The 24563-nt window shown below is 42.8% G+C and overlaps 1 protein-coding gene across 3 annotated transcripts in view; it reads right to left on the minus strand.

The window, feature by feature from the left end:
* The window catches only part of AGAP1 (ArfGAP with GTPase domain, ankyrin repeat and PH domain 1), a 384460-nt gene that overhangs the window by 292202 nt on the left and 67695 nt on the right, over positions 1-24563 (minus strand). Inside the window, exon 1 of one of the 3 annotated variants that reach the window (XM_082483166.1) lies at positions 8331-9686. The exons of the other annotated variants lie outside the window; for them this stretch is intronic. Coding sequence (XP_082339292.1) covers positions 8331-9486 — 1156 coding nt within the window. The 5' untranslated portion in view covers positions 9487-9686. Of the gene's footprint in view, positions 1-8330; positions 9687-24563 lie in introns of those variants that run through there. 3 annotated transcript variants of the gene reach the window in all.

Raw genomic sequence — 24563 nt, forward strand, 5'->3', positions numbered from 1 at the left:
ATTATACCTCTGACAATAAATTTAGTTGCTTAGTTTAGTTTCAAATTGACTGTAATCAAAAGGTTACAGCAGAATAACTTTTTCAACAGGGAAAACATTCATACAGAATCTTCACTGTCCAGCACCTGGAGATGCAAAAGTCTAAAACCATCTCCAGAAACAGGCAGAATAACCTGCTGTCCCTTCACAGGAAAATTATTACAGACAGACAGGTTTGTCTCTCACCTGAGCTTCATCACTAAATAGCTAAAAAAAACACCCAACATCTTGTTATTTAGGGAAAAACACTACCTTCATCTTCAAGAAATGAAGATGGGAGTCAGTGCGCAAAATCATGGATTAGCTGGAAAAAGTTACTTGCATTTATTTATTTTCTATCAAGATAATACTTAGGACTTCAGAAGTTTGGAGGGGGGGGGGGGGGGGGGGAGGTTGGTAACAACAATCTCTACAGAGGAAGGACCAGAAATGGAACTAGAAGTAAACTAAGACATAAACTTTAAGACAGGAATTATTACAGAGTACTTTAACAGCAACACAGGATTGCCAAGGAGGGGGGGACAAGAGGATATATACAGCAAAAAGAATACCAGTGACAGTAAAGATCTGCCATACTGGACTGTGAGGATGAGCAGCCTGAGCAAGGAAACCAACAGTCCGCTGCTGAGGATGTGGCAAAATGGGCGATTTTCAACTGAAGTGAGGTTAGAAAAAATATCAAATTTCTCTCCAAGTCCTGGGCACAATCTCCTGAAAGTTGTGAAGAGCAATGCACATTCAATTTTAACAGCTTTAATAATTAAAACTACAGAAGAGTTAAACCTTGTATCCTCCGTGAGCACAGCATAAGATTTTTTTTTTCCCTCTGCAGGACACAGAGATTGAGACAGAAAAGCCGTTGCCTTGCCAACATAAATATTTCTGTATCGCTTAACAGAAGAGCTTCTGAATTAGGATGTTGCATAAGGAGCAGTTAGTTCAACATCCCAGTTTCCCAGGCAGTCTACCCCTTGATACAAATGCAATAACAGCCCTGGAAGAGCAGGAGATGTTTCAGGCGGTATGTCATTCTGACGCTCATCCCAAAGAAGGCTTTGGTTTTCGGGAGCTACGGGGAGAGCATCGTCTCTGCAAGAATGCTCCATAATAGCAACATCAGCAGCGCTAAGGGCCACTGATTTCTTTGGGTTCAATCTAAAAAAAGAAGTGACACTTAATAGTAAGAGTAAGCAGTAACTCATTAGTGAAAAATGATGCTCTTAAGACCCAAATAATATATGCACCCACAGAAAACAGCATAGGAACTAAGGAGTGCATGCATCTTGATAGATGCATCACTTATCCTTACAAATACAATCATAAATACAACTGCACTAAGGGGCTAAGCACTCGCTTTTTAAAATAGCCTTCCCTTATGTCTAACACATAAGCACTGCCAGCAACTGACTGTTTGCATAGGAATGAGATGAAAAAAAATTGCATCGGTGTTACAGAATCCTCTCCTCAAAAACCGCACACGTATATGCATATACACACTAAGTCCAACACAAGTAAAACTGTATTTTTAGGAATGCAGATTCCCTATCAAATCAGCCAGACAAGCCGACTGACAGATACATACAAACAAAGAGGTATTATAAATAACTTTGAAGTGCCACAGTTGGCAGCAGTCAGCACAGTATTTGAGCTCTCCTTCATATCTAAGTTGCAAAGTATCAGCATCTAACACTTCCAAGAAGGAAAGATCTGCTATCTGTCTTCATTCACAAAATGAAAGTACAGCTCATAAGCATTTGAACCACACTGCATTTTCACTGCTGTGAAAAACAAGAACCCTTTGCTAACACCAGGATCTTTCCAAGAAACTTCCACGTTATTTCTTAATAAGTACCTCCAAGGCTGAAATTATCTTCACCAAGCTTAGCAGTTGAGATACATCATCAATCCATCTAAAAATAAGAAGTGTTTGATGTAACTAGAACTGATGTTGCTGAATTTTTATATTTAATTTAATAGTTCTTTCCATATATAAGCCAGTGAAAATAAAGTTACAAATAATGGGTCTCAGGTAATTTACAAATAAATTCTCCCATATCAACTAGATATAACTTTTTTATACCACCCAAGTGGAATATTTGCAACCACGAAATACAGACATGCCTACCTCATAAATCACAATTACTCTATCTGACATTATGGCCAGATCCTGTGGGGGTTCCTCATAAAGACCTTTCTGTAATGTCTCAATACACTTAGAGATCTACTCTGTATTATAACTTCAGACAAGTGACCTTTACATCTTCGTGTGTGCAACCTCAAAGTAAGGAAGCCAAAACATATGAAAACAAGTACCATCCATGAAGTTAAATGTTAACTGAACAAATACTCCTTCACATTAGACTGATCAAGATTTTCAAGACTATTCATCAATGCAGAAACTCACACAACTAAACTCACAACAAACGTGTCGCCCCAAGACCCTGCCCGTTGCAAACCAATTACAGCTGTTACTGAAGAGCAACAGCTGCAGCATGGAAAGCCAGGTCTCGCTGTCTTGCTTGCCTTCTTATCCCCACCAAAGAAAGCCTCAAAAAATAACAAGGGCCACCATTTAAGTTTTATTAATGTCTTCTGCAATTAGAAAAAAAAGCTGTAGGAAGCTACATCACACTGTGTGCTTGTTATCTTGATATTTGTGGCCTGTTTTGTTGTAAGAAAACATTTGGTCCTATTTTGTCAATAAAGCAGAAGTATTTGTCAAACACTGTCATTATATATCAGTCTGAAACATCAAAATCAAACACCCTATTTTAAACTTCCATCAAGATAATAGCTTTATGTTGGACGCTTTTCATGAATAGAATAGATGATAGTTTCTCTCGTTCAATATACTGACATTTCTTTTTCCTCACACATGAAAAAGCCCATTCTGTATTTTTTGGCAGAAACCGCCTTTCACTGTGTGTTTACTGCAGTTGCCTAGGGGAAATCCTAACACCAATTATCAAAAGCAACACTATTACATTAATAGTTTGCATTAATGCCTTTTTTTTTTTAACCCTATGTGGCTCAAAGTGACAATAAATATGCAGGCATTTGAAAGTGATTTGCATTCACTCTCCACTTCCCAAACATCTATTTCTAAGCTAATAACCGTGCCAAAGAAAACAATAGTTACATGCTATTTCAGCTACCATCTTACACAAATCATTTGGTAACTGGATAGTCGTACTTCGGCAATCAGTATTAAACTACCAGTGGTCACCAGCACAGTAGCATCAAAATTAGCTCTGCAGAAAAGAGCCAGTGTTCATCTGAAATACACCCAAGTGATTCTTCAGTGGTGATCTAAGAATCCAAGACCTGAAAGTAAGGCTGCCACTACCAAGCTTACACCATGTAGCGTGCAATATACTGCTTTGAAACTATATTTTGTCAAACAGGGCAACTAAAAGTTCTGGCTGCTTAACTACTAAAGAGAGTAAGGGTTCAGCATCTGGTACAAGTGATTCCATTTTCAAGGGCAAAATGACCATTACATCCAGTAAAGAATTGCTAATGGTGGAAGCAGCAAAATGTTCTCCTCTATTTGCAGCAACTATGAGCAACTTCAACCCTTCCTTCGGTCCCAGAAAAGAGCTCACATGCTACCCCACATACAGATTCCACTTCTGAAAAACCAAACGCTCAGTCATTAGCTCCAGACTCACTAGTATTATGAAACAGTTCCAGAGTAACCATATCCTTCTTGCCACACTCAGCACCCTCAAATTCAGGGCAAGTAATTAGAAAGAGAGGAACAAGAATATCACATTTTAAATGCTCTTTTCCCTGTGGAAATTGTGTTTTCGTCATCTACATGAGCTTCATTAGATCAACACATCTTTACCTACAGTGGCAATCAAAGCAACAGGCAGATCTCTGGCAACCGAAGTATACTAATTTTATGTATAGAGCTTGGTTTGTGAGAGAATGGTGATGAATGCCTGTACAACACTTTTACAGAAGTATTCAGTGATCTGTCCCAAGAAGTTACCCACTATTGCCATCATGTTTTTAACTGTCAAGTAATATAGCGCAACACTGAAATTCTTCAATTCTTTTCAATTTTAACAGAAAAACAAAGACCATGACTGCTAGCATCTGGCATACGCTTCAATATTGTGCAAACATTAATCCATCTCATTCTCTAATTCAGCCAGTGACCTTAATACCAGTTCAGTTCTTAATCATCTGGCTGCATCAGTGCAGCTGGCATTCGTTTTGCTTGACACAAGACCTACCCAATAAATAATAATAAAAAACCCTCTTAGACAACGCTTGACAATGCTTAACCCCAATTGCAATCTATTTATCTCTTAGACTTTATTTTCCTAACAATGCCTAGACAACACTCACTCACATTAACTGAAACAGCTAGAAGACTTTTAGCCCATTAAAGAAAGGGACCCTCCAGTACTGAAAAATAATATTCTTATACCAGCACATCATCAAAACGCATCAGCTACAAGATAGAGAACAATGCAGGACTAGTTCCAATACGTTTGCATCACATTGCCCAAATTTCATGAGCTCCAAAGCTTTGCCTGCTCACCCACATGAGTACACAGCAAGTTTACTGGGCTGGCGGCAGAAATGCCAGCAGCGTAGCGTAGCAGCGTAGAAGAGTGGCAACTGTACCAGGGTAACAAGCAAGAGATGACACATAACTAACAAGAATTATCTCAAGTGAAGCTTTGCAAGAAAAGACTGGAGCCCTCCAACAGAGATAACTTGTCGGCTTCCCCCTATTTCCCATTGCCACAAACTGCAGAGAATTTGAGATAAGAGCTTAAAACTAATTCCTCTAAAACCTCAGGGGAATAAAAAACTCAAAAGAGCAGTTTATAATGATACTCCTTTTGATAGTCTATAATTTTGATTCACACATTTGCCTAATATATCCTGAAGAGGGGTTACTCAAAGTTTCTCAAAACAAAAGCACCAAGTGAGAACCACGAAAAAAGAAGCTCCTATTTTAAAGCCCCACTGCCCCAGAGCCATTCTTCTCCTCCAGAGCAGCGAGTGCCTCTCACTATGAAAGAAACACGAAGACTTCAAGGTGGGGGGGGGGGGGGGGGAAAAAAAAAAAAAAAAAGAGAACAGGAACAACATTTTCCTTGACAAGTTCTCCAAAATAGTTTTAAGGCAAAAATAGCTTCTCTTGCTTCTCTGACCTGAAGTTGATGGAAGTTTCTTTTATTTTTTCTCCCTTTGGGAGTAGGGGTGGTGAATATGTAAAAACTTTTCTTGCTTCAGATAAATGAATTTACAAGTTGAACACCATAACGTAAGACTATTAAAATGAGGGACAAGTGAACTTCAAAAACCAATCATTTAATATTTTGATGGAAAAATACTCCAATATTACAATAGCAGCATTGGTACAGGATTAGCCTACTGTATAATGATTATTTAAAAATGGACAAAAACATTTGCATGTTTTTAACACAAAGCTAGCCATGAAGAAGGCAGCTTGCTAACATCACCTCTGTAGTCTAGAAAACATTACATTAACATGTTGCAATCCTCGCAAGAAAACGGAGACCACGAACAATATCCAAACGACAGGCACCAGCCTGGCTGGCAGAGAGGACACTTCATCTTCCTACCCATACCTTCAGCTTTTAAAAGTTAGCATGTAGGAAAGAAATTTGGTCAACACTTAAGTGACCTGGAAATGGTAGTTCACCTTAGCTGGGAAGTAGGTGTTTGAACCCCTGCCCTCACCACTGCTAACAAAAGCTTTAAGAATTGTTGCTTACATAGGACGTGAGGCATGCTACGCAACGGCAAATGAGGTTTGCAAGTAGAAAAGGAAAATGCTTGATGCCCAAAGACTGTTTACTGACACTGTTAAGAATAATTGTCTCCCCAACCCCAAATAAAAAACAATTAAAAAAAAAAAATCATCAACCTTTACCCACTTCACAGCATAAGTAACAGTAACATCAAAAATATGTAGATTTAAATATTCTTTACTCTTTTTCTTTAAAAATTCTGTAAGTTGTTCAAAAGTATATTACCTGACTAAGGTAGTTAGGAACATTTTTTTCAAGAAACAGCACACAAGCAGGTATTGTGACATCTAGGTGATTATTTCAAGTTGAAAATGCCAACAAGTACAGCGTTTAAAATTTCTACTTTCTCTACAGACCTTAGGCAGGCCTTGTATAGAAAGTACAAAGGTAAATAACTCATGCACAGCACCAAACACACAGAATACCAATGGCACAAGGGAAGCAAGTTTCTTTTTACAACTGGTTACATGGGGCGGGGGGGAGCAAACAAACAAAACATTAAAAATCAAGACTTGATCTGTGTCTCCACCATTACTCTAAAATGTAGGCACAGAGTCAAGAGCATACCAGTTTCACATCAACTACAAGAAGCAAAAGACAAGTCTTGGCCAAACAGCCACTCATTCCAATCTTGAAATACTAAAATACATTTGGCATGCTAATCATAATATCTCATTAAACTTTTCTTCCTAAGAAATAATAGGAGAAATTAAAAGAAAAATTCGTTTAAACTTAGCTTTCTGGAAGACACCGATAAGTAACAGCTGAAACTATGCACAGACTTCTTCTGATAGCAAAAGCCTTGACTGCACTTCTCTAGAAAAAAGCAGAACATGGCAGAGCATGCCAGACCTGCTAACCCGTAACGCAAGCCTGCAACACCTCTACCAACCTGTAACAACACGGCTGGTCCCAAGACGCATTTTCTTCCGGAAAACAAAACTCAAAGCTTACTTTCACCAAATAAATTTGATACTAGCACATACATGAAAAGCCACTCTGGAACGTCTTAATGCTGCATATCAATGGTTACTGATTAACTGAAATCTTCAACTTATCCTGAACTGAAAGGACTGTGCTCCGAGTATATGACTGTACACTGTTAAAACTGAGTAACAGTTTAAGCATATTGGCCCAGGACAGGCATAAATAGTTGTATGAGGTAACTCACTGTTGTGGTTACCTCAAACTTTAACCAAGGTCAGACCACAATTTCCGTCAAGATTATTATAAGCCCACATGAATGCCTCTACATCAATAAAATATTACAATCCTCAGTTAATAGGTCTAAATATTTGGCTTTCTCCTTGTGCCTCAAACTCCATGCATACTCCACTCACAGCAGGACTTCTGGATCTGTAACAGCCTGGTAGCACCACGAAGCATCTCCTGCTGTACTTCCCCACAATAAACCTCACCGTCCGGATTCTACATCATCCTTTGCTATACCTGTGGCTTACAGAGAGCTGAATCTTTTTAACTGAGAACTGTGTTTTCAGAAAAGCAACAACTTACAGATCATTTGCCACTTTGATCAGCACTTAGTGCTCAAAGGCTGCTATAATTACTAGTGAAATGTTTCATCACAGATACCTGTTAAAGATTTGAAAAGCGAAGCTAGGAAGAAAGCACACTCTTACAATGAAGCTCCACAACCAGCATTTCTGGTTCAACAATACTATGATCCTTTCACATCCTCACAGAAAGCAGCTAGTAAACTCTTGACTTCCATCCCACAATAAGGTTAATTTTCAAGTTTGTTTTTTTTTTATCCTAGGGCTTCATAAACCCCACAACTTCCCAATCTGATTTCCATCTAGCATTAGCAACACTTTTGGCTAGTTAAAGATTTGTACGCACCTATAAAACTAATTCAAAGATTATGGCTTCTGAGGTCGTGTTGTGTTTTTAAAAAATATCAAACTCTTAAGTTCTTTTGTTTCTAAGAGGTTTAGGATTTACACTACGTTTACCTACTCCTCCAAAGCAAACAGGCGTATTTCTGACCACCATAACCCATCTTTAGGATTACAAAAGTCTTTCCAAATGAGAAAAGTCTTTCCAAATGGGGAAAGTCCCAATGTTGCACAGCACTGGGCCACCCACTGACCCATATACAACAGCACTGGAGTTCATCTTCCACTCCATAATTAAACAAGCGACACTTGCATCACTCAGCTGTCCCAGAACGCACAATCAACCAACCCAGAGGGTGATTTTGGTTCAGGAGATACTCAGCCAAACCCGCCCTCATCTGAGCTGCTAGGCGATGCACCTGAGAAGAAAGCAGTAGCACACACTTTAAAACACGCCATATCTACTACTGCCTAAAGCTGTCACATAGCCCACAGCAACACCCCCCTCTCCTCACACACAAAGGCCGCTTCACCCGCTACCCCTTACCACCGATTCAGAGCTTTGGAACAAATGCCGCCCCGTCCCCCAGCTCCCGCCTCCCCCACCCCCCCAAGATGAGACAAGGAAGGGCACCTTTGTGAGGGGACCCATTGATGCTCTCCGAGCTAGACTGCATGTCCACGGTGGCTCTCCTGAGGCTGCTAAAATATGCCCTGGACCTGGAGAAGCTGCTGCGGGGGGACCGCCCGTGGGGGCTGCCGAAGAGGGCGGAGGTGCCGTCCTTGCGGGCGAAGATGCCGCTGAAGAAGCGCAGCAGCCGGTGCTCGTGGGCAGCGGCGGCGGGGCCCTCCCGCCCCAGCCGCTCGGAGAGCCGCTGCAGGTCGCTGTTATCCAGAGTCCGGTTCTTGCTCTTGCTCCGCTCCCAGCGCTCCAGCTGGGAGAGCGGGTCCGCCTGGCTCAGCACCTCGCCCACGTCCAGCGTGTTCCGCTTCTCGGGGGGCCCGACGGGGACGACGGCGACGGCGGCGGCGGGCGGCGAGCCCCGCGGCCCGGCCTCCTGGCCCGGCGGCGGCCCGGGGAGGCAGCCGGAGCTGCTGTGCCGCCGCACCCGGCCCAGCGCCCGCATCCGCGGCAGCTCCCCCCCTCCGCTCCAGTGCCTGAAGCTGAAGCTCCGCCGCAGCAGGCCCGGCTGCCGCCAGGGGCTGTGCCCCCGCTCCCCCGCCTGCGGGGCCTCGCCCGAGCGGCCGGACGGCGGGCTGCGGGCCGACGGCCCCCCATCCTCATCCTCATCCTCATCCTCCTCCTCCTCGGGGGAAGCTGCGGCTTCAGCCCCGCCACAGGTGGCCGCCGGCTCCCCGCCGCTCCCCTCCGGGGAAGGGCTGCCCCGCGGCCCCCCGAGGGCGAGCTCGGCGGGGAAGGGCTGCCCCGCTCTCCGCGGCACCTTGAGGCGGCCCAGCTCCAGCTGCCCGGTGCTGAGGGTCCTGAAGTTGCGGAAGCCGCAGGGGCTGGGGACTCGGTCCCGCTCCTCGCCCTCCTCCTCGCCCTCCTCCTCCTCCACCAGCAGCAGCCCGGCCCTGGTGAGGCTGGAGGAGCCCGGAGCCCGGCTCCCCCCGCGCCGCCCGTGGCGGGGCCGCTCCGGGCCGGGATGGCCGCTCTCCGGCCCCAGTAGCTCCTTCTTCACCATGGTCACGGAGATGCGGTAGACGGTTTTCCTCTGGGGGGTGCCCCGCTGCATCCTCTCCGGAGAGGAGGCGGCGGCCGGCGCCTCGCTGCTGTCCAGAAGATACATGTCTCCCCCCGCCGCTCTCCTCCCTTCAGGCAGCAGCACCCAGCCCGGGCATCGCGGCGTGCCCGCCGCCGGAGATGGAGGTGCCGGAGACGGGGCTTTCTGGAAGCGCGAATCGGAATGCACAACCGCAAACCACTGCAACCCGATGAAAAAAAAATAAAAAAAATAAAAAAAATGCGCCCGTGTCACACCCCGCTCGGGGAGTCACTGCGCCGCACACCGCGGCTGCGGCGAGGTTAGGCGCCCCCCGCTTCAGAGGCGGTAGCTCCGCTCCGGCATCGCTCCCCGCCGGCGGACGGCGTCCATGTAAGCGCCATCCAGCCCTCCCGGCCCCTTCCGAAGAGACATCGAGGGACGATTTAAATCCATGCAGCAACCGCATGCATCCTCCTGCGGATCCCAAAATGCATCGCCGGGGAGAAGCACGGTCCGGTATTCAAGGGATTAGAGCAGCAGCAGCCTTCAATTTCATTGTTTACAGCAGAGCTGCACGTTTGCGGATCTTGCGTCCCTTTTTTTTTTTTTTTTTTCTTCTCCTTTCCCCTCCGCCGGGTAAATCCGATTAATATCCGCCCTCAGGACAGAGGAGAGGCGGGCAGCGTCAGCCCGGCAACCCCGCTGCCCGAGCCGGGCTGGAAGGGGGCCCGTGTCGAAACGAAAACGCCGCCGTTCCCAACCGCAGCGGGTGCAGGAGCGCCCGGCCCCGAGGCGCACGCCCCTGGGCGGGCAGCGCGGCGCGGCGGCGGGGCGGGCGGGCGGGCAGGAGGCGGGCGGGCGGGCAGCGCTCGGCCGCGGCTGCCGCGGCTCTTCCCAAGCGCCGGACTGGAGTCCCGCCCGCCGAGGAGCGGGAGGAAAGCAGCGCGGCAGGACGCCCGGGCGGGGGGAAGCGTTGGCCGTCACCGCAGTCACCCGGGAGAAAGGGAAGTCTGTCACGCACCGCTTCCTTTCCCTCTTCCAGATCTACCCTGTGAAGGGGAGCGATGTAGTTACGCTCCCAGGATCTCTCCAGGCCCACACCGGGGCAAGGCGTGCATTGCTCATGAACTTGGGCCGAGGCTTAGACCCCACCTGAGCTCAGCCTGCTGTGCATCCCCAGATCCTGGATGCCGGGTGAATCGGGGGCAACACCGCCTTCTTAACAAGAGGGAGCCAAAATCCCCAGAATTTATTTATTTTTCATCTGTGACAGCTGTGATTTAACCATATAGTAATGTGGAGTTTTTTAATTGTGCAAAGTGTTAAGGTTAACAAACATTTATTAAGGATTAAAAAAATCCACATTACTATATGGTTAAATCATGCAAAAAAAATGGCCTACCATATCCTTCACAACTATTGCTTTCAACAGAACCTGACTCTTCTACAAAGCTGGAAGATGGTGTGATATGCACTCCTTTCACACTCAGCTTGCCGATTCTCTAGCAGTCCAGATCAGGGATGCTGAAATCATTAACCACCAATAGATGCCCACATTAAAAAAAAGTCACTAGTAAGTCATGATGACAGACACCAGAAATTAAATAATATTGGGAATAAGGTTTCTAGGTCCCATGCATAATATGCTTTTAAAAGTCAAGCTTAAAAAACTACTTTCAACTGCCTTGTACATGCCTTCCAAATCTACAATCAAACATCTTCTACCAATGCCAGTAAGGTTCAAAACCAGTAACCATGAAGGAAAGTGAAAATATAACTAAACCAGAAGAGAACCCCAAAGGTCTTGAGGCAATTCATTCCCAGGACGGCTTCAAAAATCAGACAGAAGAACACAGGAACGGCAAAAAGTTCTACTTGAGTGCTGCCTGGGCAAGTATCACAGTTCCAGACCATAAGACCCACCTGGCACGAGCTGGGAAGGACGTGCCCTCAGGAGCATTTCCAGGTGGGAGGTTAATACAAGGTTAATACGACCTCACACCAGATGCACCCAAGAATAAAGGATGCTCTGGGTTCCAGCTATCATCCACATTAGTTTATTGATGACATTGGGATCCTACAACACATGCTGCAGGTCAATTACCAGCTGGAACACAGTGAATTGCTGATTTAACTCACTTCTCCAGGTATGACAGATGCTGTTGCTTCTAATGCTGAATAATTCACATTTATTATTCATCTTCGCTCTATTCATCACTGAACAGACCTGATCAAGACCAGCCCTCGAGGAAGAGTCGTAAGAACTACGCAACATGAACTCACGTTTGACCAGCCTGAAAAGTTTCCAGTTCCTTCTAAACATTTGTTCACCACCACAGAACGATAGTAAGATTTTTCCATTTCTCCGACACTCAAAAGGACCTTTCCAGTAGGTATTTCTAAATGGGCTGGAGGACAGAACCTGTTATGAAGAATGGGTTGAATGAGAAATACAGGAATTAAAAAAAATAAAATACACATTTTACGAACTGCCAAATACTTAAAACAACTAAACTTCAGCCACTATAATGCAGTGTTAGCGCACTGCCATTTATAACTTGCCGGTCGCATCCCTCCAGCGAAATCCGGGCCGCACTTTCCAGCGCGCCGCTCCAGGAAAGCAGGCTTCTTACCCGGAGTGGAATCAACCATTTTTCATCCGCCCGGGATGACAGACCCCCTCAGAGGAACCACTTTTAAGCGCAGACAAATAGCCGGCACATTCCTTCTACCCTCTCCGGAGCACCCACACCACCACCACCACCCCCCTTCCTCCCCGCACCGACCCCCGCTTCTCCCCACCGGGCCGATGCCCGGGGGACTGCCCGCCTCGGGGGAAGGGGGGGCGGGGGGAGGGCACAGACCCGAGTCTGTGCTCCGGTCCCGGGGCTACAGTCACGCCGGTGCTGGCAATCGGTCCGGGATGGCGCACCAGCGCTTCTACAGGTAGTGAGTGACTCGTACTCGGAGGTCGCTCTGCTGCTCCAGCTGACGACTGGTCACAACCCACCACCCTGCAACTTCTTCTAAGACTGACTGTAAATAAGATTTATTGTGACACAACCGACTTCGCCAGCAGTCCAGAGACCATCACCTGCATGTCTTGTCATCTCTCTTCACCACTGGACACAAACTACACAAGCTTTAAGGAATCTGTCAGTACTTGGCCATACAATATGGGGTTATCTCAGAGCAGTAGCGTAATTCACAGAATAAGGGATTTAATGTTTAGTATTCTGCAAGAGCTCCAAAATTAGCAGGAGGCCTATGCAATACCTTAACTCAAGGGATTCTGCCCGTAGCCCGCAGGCAGCATGGCTTCGCTGCGCCCACCCCAAGCGGGCTGCGATCCAAGCTGCTGTAGCAGCAGCGGCGGAGCGTTCCCTCCTGCCCTACTACTCCTCGCGGTGTGCAATTAGCACAGATCCGGTCCCAGAACAGGAGAAGTCCCTCAGGCCCTGGGACAAGAGCAGCCAGAAGTCACGGCAGCCAACCCAAACAACTCATTTGGCTTAAAGCCTACGCCTTGTGTCCTGAAGGGCCCTCGGCAGCAGCTCCCGGTTACCTTTTACTCTGCGGGCAGCTGGAAGCACAGAGGACGAAGCACGTGCACAATAAATATGGGGCTTCACCAACAGGACCTGATGACACAAGAGTACGTACCCCTCATTTATCCCACCTAACTCAAAAATTGCAAGTTGCCATACTACCTTCTGCCAAGTACATGAAGTACCTCCAAAATCCTGTGCTTGACAAAGTCTCGTTGTCCCCCCAAGATACTCACACTGAAAAGCAGTACCACGTAAATCCCCCATTCAACGTAGCCATTAAAGGGTCGCATTTGCCACTTTTCATTCTACTGCTAAGGTCAAGCCTATCAGAAGATCTTAATCAGCAATAAAACCAAACCCCAGTGCACCTCTAGAGGCAACATAAAGCTGTTTGAGTATGTGGAACATAATATTTTGATTTTTCACACAAGAAGTTTGTTCATCTCACAACACTGCCAGCAAACTAGCAAAACCCAGCCTGATGACTTAAAATGCATAAACGTGTTCCACACAAGAGACACACTTTACTATAATTTAGAGCCTCACAATTTTCAGCAACAAAACCCAATCATTTATTTTAATTGACATGGTAACACGAGTGTCTCATACATCTTTAAAATTCTTCAAGCAATCTTCACGTGGACTTCTGCCTTGCACAGCCTGCTTTACTTTAAAACCGCAGTGCTGCAGTACCAGCTGCATCTGTAGTGAGACACTGTGCACCATTAAAAGGAAGCCAACAAATTAAATACTCCAGTTTTGGGGGGGGGGGGGGGGGAAGATGAAAACTAAAATGATGAGGAAAAGTGCAGAGGAAGCCCTGTGAATACAGCATTCATTGCTTCCCACTCTGAATTATGTTCTTGAGTTGAATTTCACATCATTGCTGACCGGGTCACCAGCACAGAGCACTGACTGCTGAACATGAACTGCGGAGACAACCATGCTGCAAGGAGAAACATTATTACTCTCTAACAAATGTAAAGCAAGTTCACTGTAAGCAACTAATATTACTGGTAGTGACTTTATAAACCAAGGAATTCTTACATCACTAAGTGATGTAAAATAGGCTTTGAATGTTCTCTTTTTCCCCAAGAACTCTTTGCAAAAAGACTCTTGAATAATTCTTTAATTCCTTATTCTTAATTCCTTACAAGAGTTTCACATTCCACCAGCTGATTCAACACAATCACCATTCAAATGTAAAAGTTCAGGCAAGGAGGAACATATGCCTCATATATACCTCGGTAGCATCTGAGCATTACCCTTTCAATCCTGAAACAGCCTTTACACGTTAACCTGTTTTGCTGAAACCTCTAGGGGTGCACAGTTCTTGTGATGCTCCTTGTTTATACGCCTATGTTTTGCTTTTTATTGGACAACTTCTAGTCATTCAAATCTTCACTGCTCTCATTGTCATTTAAGAAAAGCAGACCTTAATTTAATATTTTTTGCACACTGCAGGTTAAACTCTAGACACACAGTATCATTCCAAGTAGTTGTTCCTTTAACAAATTGATTGTGGAAGACGAAATTAGGTCACCTGAACAATTCTTAGAGTAATTCGGACGTGATTTCACTTTTCTCTTCTAGAGATACAGTGCTCCATCCGCTGTTTGTCATTACAGATTAGCGTTCAATGAGGAAACAAGAGAAGGCATCTGGACAAGAACAACTTTGTGCTGGAGGGTACCAGCAATACAGAGACCAAACTCAAGGTCTCTCTCAAGCCACGGGGTTTGCATTAAGCCCACTGATCTGTGTTCTTCTGTCACTATGCACTTGTCCATTAAAATAGGCCTGAATTCCACTGTAGGCAATTCTTTTCTAAGATGAAGAACAGAGACATCTCATAACAATACAGAGAATAGGCGCTACCAGCAAGAAGTCAGCATTTGCTATCAATAATGATCCTACTGTCAGCACAATGAAATTGGATTACTGTCCTAAAAACACTGGATGCTGACCAGGACAGGGAATAAGGATGATGGGTTTTGCAGTAAAAATGCAACTCAATAATTTGTCTTTCTCTCACCAGGAGAGAAATAAAATGTTCGCACATCTGTATTTAAGGAAAGTGAGATTGTGGCAAGCCTATTCAAAGCCCATAAGACTTAAACATGCCTCCCATCCACTGCAGAGATCTCTGAGGGGGGTCACAGGATACTAGGCATCAGCTTCACCTGGTTAACCGCTTTGACAAAAGCCAATACAGAACCAACATATAGCATTATAGAAGCGCTTACATATATGTAAGAAACATCCTGGGAAGCTACAGCTGTTCTTATACAAAGGTCTCAGCATCTAAACAGAAATTCTACCAACTGCAACAGCAGTTCCTCACAAAAACTCAGGGCATTTTCAAACTTCAAAAGATTGTCATCGCCACTCCAGGAAGGTGATGTGTCTAATTGCCAGAGCTATTATGCCATATGGGATAACACCACCTACAACACTTTTCCTTTTAATTTTAAAGCGTGGATTTTAGTACTTCCTCTCATATAAATTATGCCTATTTATGCACTTGATAGGCTAAAAGTCTCATGCTTCATGAGCCTTCATGAGAATATATTATTTTACAATACAAATACAATAATGAAATATCTTTGACTCATACCCATTCGTTAAAAGAGTGAAGGGGAAATGGGAAAAATAAGAGTTAAACCAATTATGATTTTTTTACCATGATATATGCTAAAGATATTTTTTAAAACAATATTATCTTACTGAACAGCTTCAAACAAATTCCAAATTGCACATAATTTCAGATGTTCAAGTGTGGCAGATTTCATCACTACTTAAAGGAACAGAACAAAAAAAGGGGAAAGCAGAAAAAGGGGAAAAGTCTTCAGTTTTTCTGCATGACTAAGATTATCTTTCCGATTTCTGCCCTCAAGCTGCTGGAGCCATTACAATTACTATATTTTGCCTATCCATCTGCTTCTCTTCAGCTTAAAAACAAAACAAAACACCTGACCGCAGCTGGATTTCTACTGAATAAAGCAGGATAGTCCTAAGTTATCTTCTCAATAAACAAATAGGCATCCACAGAATTAAGTCCGCAAGATTCATCTTCCCATTTTAAGTAAAGTTTTTTTTAGGTCACATCATCTGACAGAAGAGTTGCAACCTTTGGCTGCTATAGAACTGAAATGAAGCAGCAGAGCAGGCAAAAATAAAATGAACCATAGCAGCTACATCTTTTCCTTTATTAATACTTTAAGCTAAAACACGAAAGCCTACAGTATGCCTGTCCCAATAGCTACACGGTGAATCTTCACAGAGGTAAATCTGCATGGTGAAGGTGGCACAATTAACTTGGTTTCTAATTCTGTCATTCCCCCCAAGCCTTTGGTATGGAACAGCCAATATTAAAACCGCCCCCATTTTGTGTTCTGCTGTATCACAGCATTTTGGGTGCGTGGGTAGTAAAAGCTCAAACAGATTTGTCAGCAAACTCCACAAAAGTCTGTAGGTGAACCAGAGTACTGTACAAAACCAAACCAAATCACTATGGTACTTCATATACAAACATTAAAAGTTAAAACTGAGACAGCAGGCAGTAATGCTGTAGATAATCATCATCATCCTGAGGCACTCATTAGAACTGGTGGAAGTTGTCCCTGCCCCTGCAGTGTTCAGGTATCTGCAGTTTCATGTGGTCCTCTGGGGAATGGAACAAGTTACCACTCTGAAGCCCTGCAGTCACCTTGCCACATGATCCTAAAACTCAGCTTCCACTTTAATCCAAGATTTTATCCAAGCTGCCAACATACATCATCTACCCATCAGGGTAACTTCAGAAATATGAATTCTGTAAATTTAATTTGCTACTAAGTAGGCTGCCAATATAACCTATATTATACCTGCTTGCTATCCTTTTAATCTCCTAAAACAGAATACCTCAGACATTGAGAAGCAGCAGCAAGGCACCACAGCCATCTGATGGTAGGCGTAGGTGTTCAAAAAAGGATCAGCTGGTACACCCTGAAAGGCCTGCTTCTGTCACCTGGCTGCCCTTTCAGTTGCTGGTAGACAAAGCTTCCAAAAATAAATTAGAAGATAACTCACCTTTCTACACATCAGTGTTCCCTTCGGGAGCTGTTAACAATAACCAAAGCTCGTATACAATGTCACTTCAGAATCTCATTTTATATACACAGTTAATAAATAGGAGTCATGTTTGCTTTGATAAGAAACAGTACAAGCTTAAAACCCCCCTTACCTCATTTTGGATAGTATTTTTTTTTTTTTTTGAAAGGGTAAGTGCTTTGTAAGTCAGACTATCCTACATTTCCCTTAATCCTTTAATATTTTACTGTAAATATTCTGAAAGGCAGCATCAATGCAGAGTTCCAGTCTCTCAAACTCGGGATTGCAACTTTTAGTTATTATATGTGGTATTTCAGTGTCTCACGAAGCAAGATTTCCATACGTCTGCTAGCTAGCCAGTGTTACTCATTTTTAGGCAGGCCACTTTTCACCTCAAATAAATAATTTATACACTTGAAGAGACTGCACTACAGTGAGGAAAACAACATATCAGAACTCAAGAAACCACTTTTGGCTAAACTTTCATATCACAAGTATCAGAAGTATGTGAATTTGTCATTAACAACAATCTAGTTGCGTATTTAAAGTCACATTACTATCTCCATGAAGCCTAGACAGACTTAAGTGCCATGAATTCAGAGGCTTAAGTTTTTATGAAAATGTACTACTCAAAGCATGAACTTTAAACCATCAGTGTAAGAAAGAAGGATATGCTACGACACCTGTTATTGACACAGCTATCTATTAACTGACCAGCATAAGAGCTAGTGGCTACGCTTTTGACTAGTGACAAAAACATTAAAGTTTTAACCACATATGGAACATTTCTCTGCAAAATTAAGTGTCAGAACTTGTAGTATATATTTGTCTCCATTTTTTTTTGTATGCAAGAAAAATGAAGAAAGCAAAGAACAGAAATATAATGGGGAGAATAGTCTGGTCTCATCTATAGGTCGATAAGAGATAAACTTTCAGCTATGGTATTTGTACTACAGGTATCGTCCTGGATACAGCTGAAGATAGCTTGTGGTGCATTTACAACTTTACATCCCCTCTTACAATTTTAGAAAGGGAGCATTGGTTTTGACTCAAACATAAGCCTCCTCCAGGACAAAATATATACATATAAAAAATATCTTCAGATACATATACACCATATACATTGTGTATTTTGTATGCATGTATCAAGTGCATCTGCATGCTAAGACTATGACTTTGTATGGGATTACACAATCATGCCTTTCTGGTTCAGTACAAAAGCAGATGGATGGAAACTGCTCAGAGCTCTAACCCTCCAGTTACTGTATTCAATAAGCCACCTATGTATTACAGAAGACTTGCGTTAAACTTCTGCGTAATGCCATTCTGTAACTAAACAAATCATGACATCTGTAAAAGCTTTTAACGTTTGCTGAAACTTTTTAAAGCTTCTGTTTTCAAAAACATAGTACAGTACTAAAGATAATGTAACGTGCAATCAACTTGAGTAGTAATGTTTTCAAACCATCCTGGAGCTAACAAGCCAAAAAGATTTAGCAGATACAGAGATCATGGTTTTGGGTAGGTGCTGAGAACTACAGACCAACCCAAGGGGCACTGAAGTACATATGAGTACTTCAGTAAGTAAAACAAACTGTAAATCAGTGAACCCAAACAGATTCAATTCATAAGCAAACTGCTAAAGTCTTTATTTACCCAGCATCTGTACACCTATCTTTAGCTTTACAGCTCTGCCACTTTTGCAACTCTAGCCTGGTTCTGCCCTTCATAAATTATATCGAACAAGCCCTTCTCTTGTCCACCACAACCCCTTCTTCTTTGGCTTCAGCAAGTTACACAATCTAGTACCAGTATTTGTGTCAAGTACAGGATTACTTACATTTCTACCTGCAGCTCGTGTGTGCTCCGTGCATAGCCACCAAAGAGAATGGAATACTATCATGCATTTGGAAGAAGGAAAAGAAGGGGGAGAAGGGAAGGCTAGAATTAGACCAGAAAATAATTCTCAAGAAATCCGACCGGTGATGGATAATAGTTGCTTGTATATACAAGCTAGCTAATAATAGGCCTGAGAGCCTCTCAGAGTTGACTTGTCAAAAATAATGCAAGACACAGGAAGTTTAAAGCCGGGGGCTGGGGAGGGGGTAGAGGAAACCCCCTGGCTAGCTTTGGCTCGTACACAGCCACCTGCCAGGCACCCTAGTAGAGCACTGGAACACCACGACCACGTTCTTTCTGGCCCCACTCTATGAAGGAGCTGCTGCCAGACAGGGAACCGACAGTGCTTACTACTGCATCACCAGCAGCAGTTGTCAGCAGCAAGCTTTCTGCCACTTTCTCAGCATTTATAGCACTCGGGCCTCTGCCTCGGTGTGCATTGGGTACGAGAACACAGTCCACCGCTCTCCTGTATCGGTCTTCTCAACACTGCAGCAAGATTAGAAGTGAGAAACAAATCAAGAAGCATCTGCATGCGCTGCGATAATCTCCTCCAACACAACGGACCACATATCATGCACCACCAACAGATTTTTCCGTAACTCTTTAAGAGGCTGTGGGACCAATTCTGCACATTTCTTTAGGCGTTTAAGCATCACAATACAGTGGAAAGTTTTCAAGTCCTTATTACACTGAAGGTGCGACAACGTGAGACAGCAGTCAAGGAAGCTGAAGTGGCTTGACTGTTTGCATCCACGTTTAAGCAGGTGATGGGTGGCAGGAGAAAGAGATCTGAAACAGGTTTACATCAGCTGGAAAATGCTATTAAATACCAGCACTCCAGTACTTTCAACAGATTTCTATATGTTCAGTCTGTCTCTAAGTAATAGACAAAGATGCTACTTGAACACAAGATTAAAACCTGAAGAACAGTATTTTCCATTGATGAAAGACATTTCTTACAGTAACTTTCAGAATATATATATATGTCACAATGCAGTAAGATAGTACACAAGTTCTTCCTTACAGATATACCATTTCACATACTATTTTTTACATTACATTGCTGGTAAGAAGCATTACAACAGATGACCTGGCTAGCAACTGAAGACCTACCAAATAGTTTTAGTGTAGAAAATTCATCTTTTACCACTACAGAGGACCTGCCTGAAACAGAAGCCCTTGTTAACTTAGAGACCATCAGGAAATGCAGCTCTATCTATGAATTTTGATTAGACTAGTTCTGAAAGGATAAGCTAATTCCTGAAACCAGCCCTTTCACCATACACAAGACTATAAAACGTGCCATTTCCTCCCTGTCCTCCACTTCTGCTCTTGCCCTCCCGCATTATTCAAATGGTTTCCATGCCATTTCATTAACAGGATAAAAAAATTAACATCATTTTCTAACACGCAAAAAAAAGGGGGGGGGAGGGGGGCTGGAAAATTCACTTCCTTGCTTTTGCTGTTTTAGCTCCAAAGCTAAGCAAGCCCAGCTGCTCAGGAAATACCATTGTAATGAACACATTATTGAACATGGAAGAATCAATCGAGATTTCTGTCAAAAATTTCACATGCTGCAAACAGGCCAGCAATCAAATGTCTCTTATGAAATACTTCTCAGCAGTGTTTAACAACTTCATCTTTCAAAATTCAGACACATGATCAAAATTACTTAAAGAAAAAAAAAAATCACACATAAAAGAACTGAATTAGAATAATTTCAACAGGAAGCCAGGAGCTACTCTTCATTACTAACACCTGACATAACACTACTGTTTTCTAGATACTGCATTTACTCCAGACCAAATGAGGAAAAAACTTGTAGCCAAAAATTACTTCCTATCAAATAGCAAAGCCTATTCATTTGGTGACTGGTTTCATCTTGGATTCTTTTTACTGACACATTTGTTGACAACACACAAAATGCATTAACTATTTTAAAGGGCAACTTCAGCCTATTTTGTTATAAATGCCTTAATACTACAGAGGTTTCTCTTATTTAGCTGACAGCGATGAACAATTTTATGGTGCCAAAGTTCCTACAGCTGCTAAGGGGCTCTCCACTACAGCTATGATGAAGAAATTTCACATACGCTTTGTATCTGGAAATTTTTTTATTCAATGTGACAAATAATTCCATCAGTCTTAAGAGGAGAAAGCTCAGGGTAGATATATGCATCTACAGCTATCTAATAGCAAGGCAGAAGACAGAATAGGACTCTTCTTGGAGGTGCATGCCAAAAGCACAAGGCATAGAAAGCAGCACTGCTGGCAGCAAGTGTAATACTAATTACATAATGGAAGAAAGAAAAAAAAAAAACCCACACTAAAATAACACCACGCTTCACTATCATGGTAGCCATAGATCAGAATGGATTGCTGAGACAAGTTGTGAAGCCTCCATGCTTCAAAGTGGCCCTGCTTTTCACAGGGGCTAGAGCCAGGAACTCCAAAGGTCCCTTCCAACTGCTCCCATTCTGTGACTAAAATACCAGGTTTCACATGTCCCGATGCAACAGATTGGCTTGCTTATGGTTTCACTTGCGATTTTCATAATGCTGTGCCACTCTGAAGTAAACATCTCTAGCAAGTCTGTTCTTCCTTGCATGAGCAGATGGAATATAACTGCCTATTCAGCTCCTTTTCCAAGCAAATCATTGGTATTCTTACTAATTTCCCCATGAGAGACTTTTGGTGACCTTCAAAATTCAGATCTTGCAACACAAAAGGAGGATACTGTGAAACTGAAGTTGTTCTTGTAAATTATATATTCCTCCATTACTAAGCTGAAACAACAACATTTTGCAGTGTTTTCTATTTTTCTCTCAACTGTGTTGACCATATTGCATTATCATCTCATAGAATTTAGTTCTAGGATATTTCATGTTACAGTATCTGAAGTTTTTAATCTGTTTAGTATCTGATATATTGTATGGTCAGTTACTCAACTCTGCCTAGCAAAGGTGCCACCTCCTTCAAAAACTATATACTTCCACAGGAAAACCTAGTGCATCACAAAAAATGAACAACCAACCCACTGAGTACAGTATATTGAACAGAAAAGTACCCTCGAGCACCTACCCTCATCTCTCCTCACCCCAGCATCAAGACAGAAAGTCCTCCACGAGAACAAAAGAATACCAAAGAGCCTTTCCTGCTCTATTCCTCCATTGATCCCCAAAACTTTGTGCTTATACAGTGTTTTCTACAAGCTATCACGCTAAGTTCACGTTGGTATAGGCATAGCCAGCCCTTAAACTCTACTACACATTGATGATTCCCCTCCAGTTGCTCATGAGATGTTAAACACATCTAAATTCACTGAAACACCTAAGTTAGCAGTCAGCAATCTTTTTTCTTTCATGGAACATGCATGTTTAAAAGCACATATTCATTTTCTAATCACAGAAGCTTGATAAAACGAACAGGTACTTTAAGAACAGCTTATTAAAGGGCAATTTCTATACATATTCTAAGACACTTGAATCCCTTAGACTACAATAAAAGCAAAGTCTCTACAGTGACCATTGAAAAGCGTCATGAGAAGCACAGTATCTGACACATCCGAACAAAGAAGTCAAATAATTGCTTAATTATTTCACAGCTTGAGAAGCTGAGAAAACACTGTCTTTTTCTGTTATTATTACTGCTTTGATGTTTAGGAATCAAAGGTGAATTTCAAGTGAGATCCAGATCACTACAATAATAGGAGAAACACTACTGAAACACTGGCACACATACATTAATCCACCAAAAATCTCACATCCTGAAATGCTGTCATCTCAGAAAGCCACCCTGGGCTATGACAAGCACAAGTGCCAATAAGAGATGATAAACGCCAATTAAGCAAAAGAATCTTTAGTAGTTGTTACAACCAGGTAGGGTATGACAACTCAGAAGTTATTTAATTTAAAGGTCTTCAATTTCTTAAAGAAGGGTAACAGACAAATTATTTGGAGAAATTCTCTTCTATGCTTTCACTCAAATGGAGAGACCATATAATACAGTGCAATGGAGAGTATCTTCACCTTCACCCACAACTGCTTGTTTTATCAATGATGCCACAAGGAAAGACTAATAGATGCACAGACAGCTCTGCATTATCACCTTTGGATATTTCAGCACAAACTTCAACTATGTGTTTTCAGATATTTATTCAGGACAACAGAGCTCTGGGGTTTTTGTTTTCAAGTAATTTACGTAATACACTTAACTACATGGAGGATAGCTCAGGCTATATACTTTTGCTGCATTCTGCTCTACAACAGTTTTGTTATAAGTAAACGGAGAAGCAAAAGAGGACAAAGAAAATACATGCCATTCCATGGCATAATTCTCTTGATGCAAACATGAGTTTTCAAATCCATCCAGCAAGGTCAAACATTCAGAAGAGTTCAAGTTGTGCTGTGCATTCCTCATCAGGTCAAGGAGAACACACCCTGGCTCCTGGTTTTCAGCTTCTGCAGAAACACAGCATGCCACAGGCTTGGAAGTCAGTAACTCACCTTGAGTTACACATCCATTCCAACACCAGCTTACTCCAGTGTCACATTAAGTACTGGTAATAAAACTGCGAGTTTTGGCTGCTTTGGTTATTCTTCTAAACTGACTTCTCTGTAGAAGAAATAATTACTTTTAACACCTTTTTTTTTTTTCAAGTTAGAAATACTTAAATCGTCACTATTTCTCTGAAAAGTAAATTCGATTTATAGAATTCCTAAATTTTGCTACATAAATTGAAATATACCTGGAATGGTTCTCACACTGCTGCCTGTAATTCTGGACAGAGACCAGAGAGAGGTAAAGCTGGTGATGCAAACCCTTCAGTGAAAAAACAGTGCCATATCCACATACTGTCTTGTTGTCTTTGAACTACGATCTTCAGGCTTACTTCCTTTGTCACAATTGTCATCTGTAATACCCAGACAGCATTTGTCCTAAATGAATCTTCTAAAGGCACAGCGAGACTAGCTTAAACAAGGAAACAACTTCTACTAAAACAGCTTCTAGTTATCAACAACGTGAGCAGGAGGATTGAAGCTCATTTTAACCAAGAATTTATTTTGCAGTCTGCTAGAACATTTCGATATTCAGTGTATTTTCTTTGTCCTTACTCTGAAAACTTTGTAGAAGCTTGACTTATCAATCTAGCAAACAAGGTTAAGATAAGTTGGGTACAACTCAAAATGAAACGCCAGCCTTACACAGATACTTGCCCTTCCTATACCTGTCACTGATCAGATATGATGCTCCTTTTTCCTTTATCCCTAAATGCACAGCCAGGAAAGGTACAACTCAATCTGAGGAAAAAAAAAAAAAGGGGGGGGGGGGGAGGGGGGAACAATTCCAGCAAATGCTCCAGAAACATAGGTATGTTCATTCTGATTTAGTGAGCAGGTAAGCATTGAATGATGCCCCAACTCCCAACAAATGCCAGTTTATTCTGTCTTGCCTGTTAGTTGCCCCAGCATTTTTGCCAAGCTTGTTCCTACTTTCCAGAGGACAGAGTTGCGCAGAACCAGGAATGGAAAATCACGTTAATGACTGAGGTCTACAAATGCTTGATTTTTCACTTGCAAAACTGTAACGTATCTTCCTACAATGAGTAGAAGTTTA

This window comes from Vanellus vanellus (assembly GCF_965231255.1).
Source record: "Vanellus vanellus genome assembly, chromosome: 5".
Taxonomy (NCBI): domain Eukaryota; kingdom Metazoa; phylum Chordata; class Aves; order Charadriiformes; family Charadriidae; genus Vanellus; species Vanellus vanellus.